This window comes from Corvus moneduloides, chromosome 5 (genome assembly GCF_009650955.1).
Source record: "Corvus moneduloides isolate bCorMon1 chromosome 5, bCorMon1.pri, whole genome shotgun sequence".
Classification (NCBI taxonomy): Eukaryota; Metazoa; Chordata; class Aves; order Passeriformes; family Corvidae; genus Corvus; species Corvus moneduloides.
In genome coordinates, this window is record NC_045480.1 from 58,830,424 (window position 1) to 58,843,693 (window position 13,270).

The following is a 13,270-nucleotide window of genomic DNA, read 5'->3' on the forward strand; positions in this document are numbered from 1 at the left end:
GCATCACGTGACCTGCCTACCACTGCATTGAACTTTCCTGTTAAGCTTCATCTTCTCTTCCCTCATTTTCTATCATACATGTTTCAGTGTGTGTTCACAATGCCAAACTTCTTTTCCACTGCTACAACAGCTAGCTCACCTACTTCTGCCTTGTGTCTATACAGCAGCACAAGGAACATTTATAGATATTGGTTTTGGCCATATGCTCCTCTTCCTCACTCCCCCTTCCAAGGGCTCAGGCTAATATCCTGTTGCTTTCTTGGAACGTATCTGTATGATCTCACAGCCTATCTGTCCACCAATTGCTGAGCAAGATATGTGCATGATCCAAAGGCACCAATTGGCCAAAGTCTGACTGCTGCTTGTGGTATTGCCCTGAGGAAAATGTAATCCCGACCACAAAAAACAGAAAAGCCTGACTACATCTTGCTGAATTACACCACAACTTTCCATTGCTTTCTGCAGAAGGAGTACATAAGATACACCCTCAAGAAGAAAACATATTCCAACTGAATATATATTTTGAGAGAGAAGGACTCAAGCATAATACTTGCTGCCTGCTTGGACAAGACACCGCTCTCAGTTACTCATTCATTTTGTCCAGCTTCATTTTCAGTTCAGTACTCTAAGTATCCCTGGAAACCATGCTATGGTACCAGAACCAGCTGCTGAGATGCTCCCCTCAGATTCCTGGGAATAAGAGCCCAAACTTGTGGTTATGCATGCACTACAATTTGCCTCCAAAAAAGACTAATAAAATTCGGTACTGTGTCTATTTTAGGAGTTCTCTAAGGTGTCTATCGCTGTGGAATCTAAACACAACATAACAATTACAGTCAACATTGAGTGCCTTAAAAGGCAGGCTACTCAGCTCCCCTTGTTTGTTGTGTGTCTGTGTGGAAACTTTCCTTCTGTTTCCCTTCTTGCGCCTTTCACTTCCTCGCCTCCAGTTGTGAGTTGGCCCTGGCAAAGTGCCCCTAGTGGAAGCAAGCTTCATCCATGTGGTGGGTAGCACATGCAACTCTGAATATAGGTCAGGGCTGAAATCATTCCAGCTCTCTATTAAGATTTTCTCCATAGCAGGGGATGAGACACCAAAAATGTTGGCAACGTTGTGTTCTGGGTCAGTCACTTAGACGTGATAATTATCATAAAATTACACAGTATATATATTATATAGTTATTGGTCATTAGCCTAAAGACACACACAGTAAGGAAGGCCCACACGGACACACAGACGACTCATGCAAATTAAATCTCCAAATAACCAGTTTCAACGGAGAATGCCTACAAGAACCTAGGGAAAAAAATAAGGCGGTTCAAGCTCACGGTTAGGTTGCCTAGGAGGAAGCAAAGACAAAACAATCAGAGTTTGAGGACTGCTGGACAAAACACCTCAACACATTTTGCCTGTTATCAATAGAGAGAAAAAACTGAAAACCAAAGAGCAGCATAAAGGAAAAAAGCTTGGTTTGTTACAGCATCCTGGAATAAAAGTTGGCCTGTAGTGAATGACAAACACCAGCCCAGTACCTCAGTTCTGAGTGGTTTTATTTGGTTTTGAAAAATGAGTCTTCACCTGTAGCCACAGCTGACACATAGGGAGAAAGGGGTGGAGAGGTAGAAGCAGCTCTACCTTCATGGGCTGCCTGCCAGGAAGGCAGTAAGGCCAGCTAGCTCCCAAAGGATACTAAGACAGTAAGAAAACCCAAACACCCAACCGGCATAACCAGAACACTGCATCCCAAGTAGCTCCCAGCTGTACTGTACCATTTTTGGTGTGTATTCAGTCCATCTTGAATGCTGTTGGCTTATATACGTGCCAGTTATTACAGTATCATATACACAGATTTAAAGGCAGCACTGTTTTATAATAAGAAATCTGGTATTTTTTATTTTTAATCTTGTTATCGATTTACACTTCCACAAAAAGGAATTCAAATTATGTCTAACACTTTTGGACACAAGACTAACATGCCCCTTCCTCGTTCACCTGTTTCAATTTTGATGTGATAGAAAATATTTTTATTCATGGTCTAGCCAACTGAGGAAAGCCTATGAAACTGATTGAAACAAAACATCTTTCAGACTGTTGTGCTTGTGATTCTTTACATCTATCTGTAAGACCAAAAAACAAATGCAAACGGCCTGGTTTTGTAAGACAATTGCTTTCACCTCAAATAGGGACAGTTTTACCAGCGAAGATGCCCAAGTCCATTGTGACCTGCATGACTGGCCCGCAGCGATTGAGGACACTTCAGATCCGGCCTCCACAGTAAGGCTGAAGGTGGCTGTAATCTCTCACATCGAGTCAAGCAGGCCTGACTCTGACCTCAGTGATTTCTAACTGAGCATTACCTGGCCATAATCACCATATTACCAAACAATTACCACTACACGCTACATGACTGTACAAGGAAGTATGTTTTAAGTAGATGCAGACTCAGATAATGAAAGCATTAATGCTGGGAGGAGAACAGAAAAGAGCACAAGGGCCTCAGACAGCCATCACTTTGAGAACACACAGTGAAAAAGTCCCTGATGTTCTCCAACATCCTACCTGTGCCCACCTGCAGAAATCACCATGCCAAAAAGGAAGGGACAGATCCTCAACCTTCAAGTAACAATTTTTGCCAGTAAGGCAAAAAAATGCAGAGAACAATTATGTCTGCAGGGAATAATAGGGATGTCCTTTACAAAGCAGGGGACAACATCAGGTCTTTGCCAGGGAGAGGTAAGCGTCTAGGTGATGCAGGCTTCTGTGCAGGCTGTCAACAGCTGAAAACAAACAAACTAAAAGCCCCACACTTCCTCTCCATGCTGTGTTCCCATTTTATCTATTCATCCTCTGCTTAGGATGGCCATCTGTGCCCTCTAGTCAACATGGAACACCAAGTCCTAAAAGAGAGAGATAAACACTGAGCTTACTCGATAAGGATTAGAAGGATACACTGAGGATGCCTGGGAAGAGTGCATTGATCTACAGTAGAAGTGTTAAGGAATGAGCCTTCAGAGAGAGATTCTTCTTTAGAGAGATTATTTCAGACTTAGCAACAACTTAAACCATGGCAAGATCTGATGCTGTGACCACAGGAATCTGAATTATTTACACAAAAGGGAACAGTTACTTGACTGTAAGCAAGGCCGTGCTGTTGTCCAGTAAGCTCAGATTCTGTGACAGCATACATGAAACCTGAACAGGCTTTTCTGTCCCCCCTCACACCAGTCTGATACAGTTACACACATTCATCTAAAACAGACAAAATGGGAACTATAATAAAATATTTCACTAGTATTATAAAACTCAACTGCATTAACAAGGGGGATTTTTTCACTTCAGCTTCTTCATCAAAGGGCTAAGAGGACAGGAACCATTTTTACTTCATCAAGAATATTCTACAGCTTGCAAGACATGGCACTTTGTGTTGCAACAACATAGTACTTCAGCTAAGCAGACATTGAGTTTCTTCACACTTATATATTTTCCTGTGTCAACACAGATGTTGCTTCCTTCAAAGGGTCATCTTCAGCTTGAGCCCAAAACTTAGGCTGAGTTAAAAACACACTTTAAACTTAATGGAGACATTATACTGTAATGTTTTGGTTTCAAATGTGTAATTCATTTTGGTGTGGATGATTCACTGCTGAAGTACCCGCAGTTAAAAGCTACAAAAAGAAAAAAGTTAAAACTGCAGGCCTAGCTGTAGAAAGCAATGGAGAGAACCCTGCTAGAGCTGACCAAGTTGGTTTGGCCACCTAATGTGAGACACTGGCATGCAGGGTTATTAGCTGGCATCCTGGAGAGCACCACTGATAGGATTGTGTGGTGTCACAGCCCAACCAACATCCCTGCTTCTTGTGCTTCCGGGTCTGGAACTGAACCAGTCACAGACAGCTTGTGCTGCACCAAATTAACATAACCCAAGGCAGTTTCCACATTGCATAAAATGGAAAGGCAAGCAATGGAATAAAAATTATTTCTTTCTCTTTTTATGGTCTCTTTACTTAAGTACAGGCATCATTCGTAGTACCACTAGGGAGATTTTGTTCTTGCAAATAAAAATGAAATAGCTTTGCTATACTATCAGTTTTTGACTGATGATTTGAGTATTTTGATTGTCAGTAAAGACTGCGCTTACCTTCATGTGTGATTTGAGATTGTCCTTGCGTGCACAGCGGAAAGGACAGAGTGGGCACTGATGGCTCTTCAAGCCTGTGTGAATCACCATGTGCCGTTTCCAGTAACTCTTCCTCTTGATAACCAAACCACAGATGGGACACTGGAAAGGTTTTCCCCCTTCTTCTTCTGAGGCTTAGCAGAAGGGGAAAGAAAAAGAGAAGACCCTTTACAGCCACTTGTCAAATACTCTCCCCTTGTAAACATACTCAAGATATCATTTCTCAATGCTAGAGTTTCATCTGTAAAGAGACACATCAGTTAAACAACAACAGGTACCAGAAGTTTCAGTTCCTCCTCTGTATGTATACCTTTTCCCCTGGATCTAGTTATTATCCCTCTGAGAAAGGTCACCATAATTTTTAAAGGTTAATGCCCCAAACTTCCTTTCACTAATCAGTAGAGGATGCTACTCTCTCTCTCACCTGGTCCTAATGTTCCTTATAATTTAACTGCACTGAGATGAATGCCTCTCATAATCATCACTTTTCAGCTTCATTTCCTATCAAAGGCTGGTTGTAGCAGAGTATGGAAAATATGCTTAACGGTTAAAAAATGATCCATTTCCACATCTGATGGTTAGCCAGCAGGGAAGCAGGATATAAACAGAAGAATCTGCAACTTAACTGAAAAGCATGCTGGTATTGCATACCAGATACATTTAACACCAGAAGTGAAAGACTTCAGAAGCCTGGCTGCTGAAATTGTTTAGTTATGGCTCAAGCAGATATGCTGCAGCATCAGCCATCAAAGGTCTTCAGGTCATAGGTTTCCTTCTGCTCCTCTAATTGCCAGGGCTTTAAATCTGCTGCCTTCCTAAACGCCTGCACCCTGCTTTACTGCCCAATTCACCTAAAAAAAGGATTTGGCGGCTTCGATCTTCCAAGTGCCAAACCATCACAAGGTTGAAGGAAAGAGAAATTCCTTGCTGCTGACTTTGCACAACTAACCATCCGTCCAACCTCTCACAACAATTTTCTCTCATTATTATAAAGAAAGGCCTACTATTACAGTGGAACTGGATGTTCTTTTCCTCACTGTAAAACACAGGACTGTTTTCAAATATCCAGAGCTCAGCAATGTGCATCTTGCTATTCAAAAATTCTCTCAGACTATTTAATCTCACTACTATCACTTATAAGGATATAGCAAACATCAAATTCCCTTGATGAGGAACTAACTGATAAAAACCTCCAGAAAGATTTGTCATGTCCTAAAATACAATTCTTGCTATTAAGTAGGAAACAAAACCACTGTAATTCAACTGATCAGGCAGTCATTATGTAAGTACAGAAAGGGACATAATGCCGAAGCATGTACTACTGCAAGCTCAGAAATTCTCCTTGTAAAATATTCTATCACACTTAAAATATCAAATCTCTGCATCTCTAAAGAGGAAGCCAAAACTAAAGTCGTAACTGCTTATGCTTGTTTTAAAACATTTTTACTTTTTTTCTTCACAAAAGGCAGGGAAAAGACAAACTGCAGAAAAAAATACATGGGTAGCTTTTTTACCTATCACTTCTTTTCCTTTTATCACATCTTTTCTCCAGCCTCTGGTTATCATCCAGAAGAGAAATGTGTAACAAGTTATTACCTATTTTTGATCCCCTTAAAAATAAATCTGCAGTCAAGATGAAGCAATGGAGATTTAGCACATTACAAAATATACAAACAAGTAGGATGAATGCATGTGACTTCACCAGTAACAGTGACAATTAGTGTTACTCAAGAATTGTGCCAGTGTGCTCCAAAGCTGAGCCACATTAGCTCTATACTATACTGCATGAAGCTCAGAATAAAAAGAAAATAATGGGTTTCAGCTTTCCTTCATTCATGTTGATGCCTGTTTTACACCACAATGTTACTCCAGTGAGGAGAGAATCAGCCAGTGCTTCCCCAAAGCACTTTTTGGGAACAAAATTGCAAGCATCACAGGCATTAAGTTACACCAAATAAGTATTTAGTCAGTAAAAGAAAGGTCTGTCATCCACACTCTTTCAAAACTATCAGAACTTAACAGCTATTCCAGGCTTCCTTTTAAACTTAACTCCAAATACGTGAGCAGTTTATAAAATTTGCAATATTAACAGATTGATAGAAAAGTTGGTCTTTGTACCACTTTACTATAAAAAAAAGCAAGTAATGATTAGGTTGACCAAACCTGACATGCCATTTCAGAGGCAACTACACTCTGGATAAGCCATGACTCCAGCTTCTTGCCTGAAATAATTCTGAGCAAATAGCTCAACGTGGTGGACAAAAGAGCAGCAGGCATACTCTTACTATTAACTTACTCCTCTTTAAATAGCCTTCATCTTTGCTGCTCCTTACTTACATCTAATTAATCTCACTGAGTACTGATCTCATAACCAAAGGTACCTGTTGCTGGTGGGGAAGCGAATCAGACTCATGACAGCAAAGCAAACTCATCAGTGCATTAAAAGTTCAAAGTATGAGAGGGGGGGAAAAAGACCTCTCAAGCTATACCTACTGAGAAAAGATGCTTCTCTCTGGGAACAAGACAAAAAAAGTCTCAAGGAGCAACCAGACAGACACAAAAAGATAAATCATTATAAGTTTTGGTTTTTTTTTTTAGTGCCATAAGGTTCTATTCACAAAAGGAATTAGGTATGTGTGACATTTATTTTTATAGCAAATACACATGTTCAGGAGGGTCATGCAGCTTTACTCAACTTTTACAGAAGAGAAGTCTTCGATCAAATGTCACTAAATGCGACCTCTTCTCACAAGCTGTATTTCTCCATAGCTGAAGGCATAAAAGAGTCTGGCTTTCCATAATCAACACACAGATATGCTAACCAACGCTTTGCTTCTTAACTTCAGTTCACTATTCAGAGAGGAAAAACTTCATAGCATATCAGTAAATGTTATGGACATTACACCAAAGTTTGCTTGGATGCCAACTGGTGTCAGCCCAATGTGCATGAAGTGGAAGGAAACACCCTTCTTCTGGGGATACTGGTCCCGTGTAGAATAAAAAATGAAGAGTTGTTCCTTAGTTACCAAGGACTTGAGGCAGTCAGCCCCCATTGTTACCTTTTAGCAGTATAGTGTGCTTGGGCCTTCAGCAAAGAGAATACTTGCTAGGAATTTGCTGCATCAGAGCTAGTTTATAAAGTGCCAGTACTACCAGCACACTGGTACAGAGCACTCCTCTAATACAAACCGCACAGACAAATCCCCCAGTTTCTTGGTCAAACACAGAACCTGGATTTTACTACAACCACATACTTTTCCCCAGTGGTGTGAACAGCTTTTTCCCCAGTAGGAAATAAACCAAGAACTTCAACTAAATTTTAACTCTACTTCCTTTCTATGCATTGCTGCCTTTCTTTCATGAAGGCCAGTCCTCATGGGGAGAGTTAAATTAATGCCCACATTCACACTGGTGTAGCCACTGTGGGTACTCCTATTCCCAAATGAAAGGATCTTTTCCTGGTTTAGTTTATGTTAGTCCAAGAAGGACTTCATCTAAACTAATGAAAACTTTAGGCCAGGCCCATGCCAAGAACAGTTTGCCACTTTAATTGCCTTGGCAAAATACAGCAGTTAAGTGTTGATAGAACACATGTATAACACAGAGCAAAAACTGGTACTGGCTGCAACTCATTGCATCCCTCTCCCTCCTCTTCTAAGGGAGGGATAAGGATTGCTGTCCATCCAATAGCTTCTACCCTATGAGTTTTGACCAGACCTCATAATACCCCTAAACAAAGAGGTTAGGCCAGAAAAAACAGCAGTGCAATTACACAACATCCATGTCAGGCTTCATATCTGTACACTGGCTTGCTACACCTGTGCAGCCAGGCTAGTATTCCTGATAAAACTCAGCCTGATAAAGCTGGAATATACTAAACCACTTTGTGCATCTCGTGAAGATACCTGCCATGCTTCCTTTTCCTTTGCAACAGGACACTGATGACACCTGAAGCCATATGTTCCACCAGAAATATGAATCCATGATGTGAACTTTTTATAGAAAGAGATGAAAGAAATTATTTATCCTTATTTCGAAGATGGATCATTTAAATTCCCCTGCATGGCTTGCCAGTTCTTTAAAGCTTTTGTTACCCAGACAGCTTCTTCTTCTTCCCTGTAACCCTGAATCCTTGATTGTCAACAGCTGGAACTGACAGAGGAAAGTCAGACGTGTAAAATGGTTCTTGCTGAGCAAATTAGAGAAATGCAGTTTAGTTGGATTTTTTTTTTGTTAACAACAAAGGATTGTAAAAAAATTTTAATGAAAAGTGGCAACATAATAATATACTCTGGTAAATTAGGACAGGGTAGTAAGCCATTATACAAAAGTCCATTTGTGACAGAGACAGCAGGAGGGAGAATTCTCCCTTGTCCAATATTTCAAAAGCACTAGTCTTGTACATGCTCACTGATACTGTGAGCTCCCTAACAGGGATTCTTTGATCTTCTCCATTAAATATTTTTGTGGACACATTCTAAACTTGGTAAGAGAGGAAAATACTATTGTATGGAATAAAAGGGAAAAAAAAAGTACCAAACTGTACACTTATACCTTTAAAATAGGGAAACATTTGTGATGGCTTGGTCTCAAAGTGGTACTTCAAAAAGCTTTTCTATTGTTCACCTAAAGTATCTATTTCTTATTTTCATAAGACACAGAATCAAACCAAATCCAGACCCACTGAAGAGATGTTACATAAGCCTGTAGCAAAACAAATACATTGTACTTAGTGGTTCAAATTGTATCCATACCTGTACTAGTGGGTTTGGATGCTCTTCCCTTAGGGACTGGTAGTAGCAGTAATTCCAAAGACTGTGGTGGAGTTGCTTTCTCTTGTTTCATCTCTGAAAGCTGCAGGGGATCCTCAGGAACCAGTGATTTCTTCTTTTCAGCCAGGAGGGTGCCTGCAGCCCTTGCAGCAACCTCCTTGAGAAGGGCAGCTGAGGAGGTCATGGAAGCCAGGGAAAGGAAAGAGCTGGCCGGAGGCGGGTGCTCCTGCCCAGGAGTCATGCTTCTTTCGCTCGCTTTCTTAGATAAAGCTGCTAACGTGGAGCTGGCAGACTGAGAGCTAAAAGGCGAGGAAAAGGATTCAAATCTTATCGTGTCCTCAGTCCTGGAAAAAGATTTGTCCTGCAGAACGGCATTGGCTGCAGCTTTCAGCTTCAGGATAGCTGAATCAGGGGACAAACCACAGGTGGTGGTTGAGTTTGGCAACCACTTACCTTGATTCCATATAAAGTGACTGCCTGCATTGTATTGGTCACTTTGTTCCTGTTTCTCAGCAAGCTTTCTGGCAAGCACACTCAGCTGCTGGGCATGGTGAGCAGGTGGAGAGAAGGAGATGTTTGAGCCAAGATTTACGGGGGACTCAACTCTGCCATTGACTGTAACAGCAGCATCCAACTTGAGGGAGCCAGCCTCTAGGAGCCGCCTAAGGTTACTGCTCAGTGGCTTGTTTGGACCAGGAGGTTCCTCTTCACCCAGAGAGGACACATCTGGAGTAAGGTGCTCCTTGCTCTGCAGCGTGTCTCTTAGTGCCTCATTTTCAATGGATCCCAGCTCCGCTGCGTTGCTGCTCGGTGTTGCGCTTCCCAAAGAGGTATCGGGAGAGGTGGACTGCTCTTGGATTCTGTCCTCAAGAGACAACTTAAAGTTCTCCTGGACTTCTCCATACGATGCTTCCGAAGGAGTTTCTGAAGAATTCCCAAACCAGCGTTCTTCTTCACTGAGTTCACCTTCCACTTCTTCCTGTCTGGTACCATCTGTGTGGAACCATGAACAACAGCATTATTCCCAAATCTGCGTAACGCCGTTTCATAGCATGAAGCATGACTGACCTCTGCACAACCCTCCTGAACAGTCCCCTAACACGCGTCCCCTAAAGTGCATGGGCTTGCAATCAGCCTGGATTCAGTGACCAGAAAAAAAAGAGCTTTTCAAAATGAATAAATCTTTCTTAGAAGACAAAATGATGACAAACCTGTCATCTTTCAGTCTGTGTAACTACAACAGACAGAACTGCAACAATACATATGAATATAATATATATTCATATATTGCAAACAATTCTTTATTGGCATAGTCTGTACATCCTGCAAAATACTATGAACTCTCTGGTAAAAGGCAGGGATTTAACAGACCAGAAATTACTGGATACTTGTGTATTTGTACAGCCAGCACATGTGTGCCTTCACAAAAGCAGATCAGATGTGTAGTTACTCAAATCTCAGACAAATCCTGCAGTGACCCCTATCTAAAATAAAATAAAATAAAATAAAATAAAATTTGCACTGATATTTCACAATTCTTTCCTGAAGAGCAGCAATGACTAATACATGAATGCAGGCTAAAGCTCTCATCTCTCCAACTACTTAGGAAAGGAGTATCATCCACACAGTGTTGTCTTATACAGACACTAGTTGTTCTTATTTATTTGTCACTGTTTAATAAAGTCTTAAAGATCACCCTAAACTGAACTTAGCTTAGCTGAAGAGGAAAAAAAAAAAGAACTGTGTTGGTCTCACTGCAGTTAAGTTACATTTTCTCTTCTCTGGTAACTGCAACACACCGGAGTCTCTCCTGAGACCTAACTGCCAGTGTTTAAAGCACTGTGACCCTGGATTGCTCCTCTTCCTGACAGAGATTCAAAGTCATACAGATGTGACCGAAACTACTTTTTTTTTTTTTTTTTGCAGATCTTCCTGCCCAATCAGAACACAGAAAAGAACAATAGCAATGCTAGAATTAAACTCATTATCTTCTCTTGCCAGACACCTCTCACATTTCTTGCTTTTATACTCAATGTCCCAAGCTGCACAAGTATCTTTGTAATCACACTACAGCAAAACAAAAGTATTTAATATAACCCTCCACTGACATTTGGAAATAAGCCTGCATGATATGCATTGTGTCTATGATCATGTATTATTCCCAGGTTCCCAATTTAATTCCAGCAAATTACAAAACTTGGAGAGAAGTTAATGAATAAAAACTTAGATTTCTATTATTGCTTTGACTGCTTTGCTTCTTTGCAAAGAATTTAAGGAGGAAAACCCCAGACAAATGTATCATGACTACAGAGATATAAACCTACACACTGAAAGCAAGGATTTTTTTTTTCTTTCATGTTATACAGAATATGAGGAATAGTCTCTCACAGGAAGTTTCTTTCATTCAAAACCCTTTGGAAAAAAAGGCACTGGTATTTTAGAAGCCTGCAGTAAACACACTCAGTTACCTTAGATTAGTAATTCAAGCAGAAGAGGTCTAGCATATTCCCTTTTCAAAACAAACAGAAGCCAAACAAGCTCTTAGCTAGAATTATTTTCGTATTGTCCAAGTTAACATCACAGGCTCAGCAACAACGTGCATAAAGGCCACTACCATGCACATTCAAATAAAGGAGAGAGATGCTAATCAGTTGAACCAGCACTTATACAGGTTAAAGGAGAACTGAATGTATTCACTTTTCACCCCGTGAACATTAAAAAAGTAACTTGAGCATGTCTGTACAGCTGGGTGCGCTCAGATGAGTGCTGCATTCACTCATCCCAGATGCAAACAAGTTCTGGAGTGGAAGCCAAAAAAGCATCTTACTGGCACTTTTTCTGAAGTGATACACCAAGTGCAGGGCACATCCTCTGGGACACAGCCTGGAGCTGACACCACTACACAGCTCTGCAGCCTGAGCTAGCCTACTTCCTACCACTTACACTTGTCTGTTTAAACAACCTCTCCCCTGCAAACTCCACTCTCTCTGTCTCTGTACTTCCCATCCATTCATAGGGAGGGAGAATTGCATTTCCCTTCACCCAGAAAGCCATTCAAACATTACAGTCTGAAGCATATTTAAGTGTAAATGGATCCAAGAGGGATTGGATTTTTGTTTTAGAGAAATCTGCAGCTTACTAAACCCCCAAACTTCTCTGTTCCATGCCATGTACCTCAATTTCTTTCTTTTTCCAGACATGCACATTCCACATTGGTCTTGCCGATACGGAAGGGCAGCCACCACCATGTTATTGACAGGGAGCAGCATGAGAGCAGGACTCTTCATTTAAAGGCTTGCTCCCAAGCCCAGGATTTCCCTCCTCTTTAGGTAACACACTGAGAGCTCCCTCTCCTGTTGCTAATCTACCTGTGACCACTCAAGCCCTCTCAAAGCTCCATGCAGCCTCTATAATAAAGGGCAAATTTCCTCTGCAGCCTCACTATCCCAAAAGCCAGCAGGATACCTTTTTTTCCCACCAGTGCAGCTTTTTTCTGTAGCCAGAAATCAGACCTCTAACTGCTGACGGTGTTCTAATTTTCCTCTTCTCAGTAATTCCCAGCTGCTGCAGCACCAAGCCCACTGCATTTGAAGGCTGTGAGGTTAATGCTGAAAAAACCAGCATCAGTGCCTTATCATGAGCTCAGTCAAGCCTCCCTTTAAACACCAGTGAATTGGTTTAGAAGCAGAACAGTGAAGCCTGGCAACTTCATTTCTAAGCAAAGTTGCCTTTCAAGGCCTTCGGGCAGAATTTTAATTCACATTGACTTGTGAGCCTGAGAATTTGAAGAAGCTTGAGAACTCCAGGAGAAATCAACCCAATCCAACAACTTCTTTATAATTTCAAATTATATAAAACCTTCCTTCAGAACCCAGGGGGTTCACAGGTCACTCAGACCAAGTTTGTCTGAAACACGAGCCAACCTCCATGTGTCTGTCAAGATATTTCAGCTGTATTTCACATCTGTGGCAGAAATCTGCATTACATGTTTCTCCCTTCTCTCACAACACAGTTATGGAGCTCTTCTAAGCACAATTCAAGAGTCAAGACCTGTTAATACCGCTTATTCCTGACTTCCAGAGCAATTCTGAAATGAGAACTGCTTCCCAAACCTTTTGCCACTGGCAGAGGCTAATGGAAATTACAGACATCCTGCATGTTTCAGGACTATCACATCACAGCACCCAGGAGCCTCAAAAAAATATTTTCCACTCCTGTCACCAATGACAAAAGGCACCAAAGTACTGCTGGGTGACTGCTGCCACTGATGTAGCCCATGTATCCATCTCTGGCAAAGCCATAAATGTGTGCAGAAAGCAC

At 41.3% G+C, this 13,270-nt stretch overlaps 1 protein-coding gene across 5 annotated transcripts in view; it reads right to left on the reverse strand.

The window, feature by feature from the left end:
- Positions 1-13,270, reverse strand: part of ZNF827 (zinc finger protein 827) — a 100,732-nt gene that overhangs the window by 66,681 nt on the left and 20,781 nt on the right. For 4 of the 5 annotated variants that reach the window (XR_004240135.1, XM_032108944.1, XM_032108946.1 and 1 more), the window contains exons 2-3: positions 8,933-9,943; positions 4,140-4,312 (exon numbers count right to left, since the gene is read on the reverse strand). Coding sequence is in view for 4 of the 5 variants with exons in the window: in XM_032108944.1 (XP_031964835.1) it covers positions 4,140-4,312; positions 8,933-9,943 (1,184 nt within the window). In the remaining variant the exon portion in view is untranslated. The remainder of the gene's footprint in view (positions 1-4,139; positions 4,313-8,932; positions 9,944-13,270) is intronic. The other variant, XM_032108945.1, reaches the window with a different exon arrangement.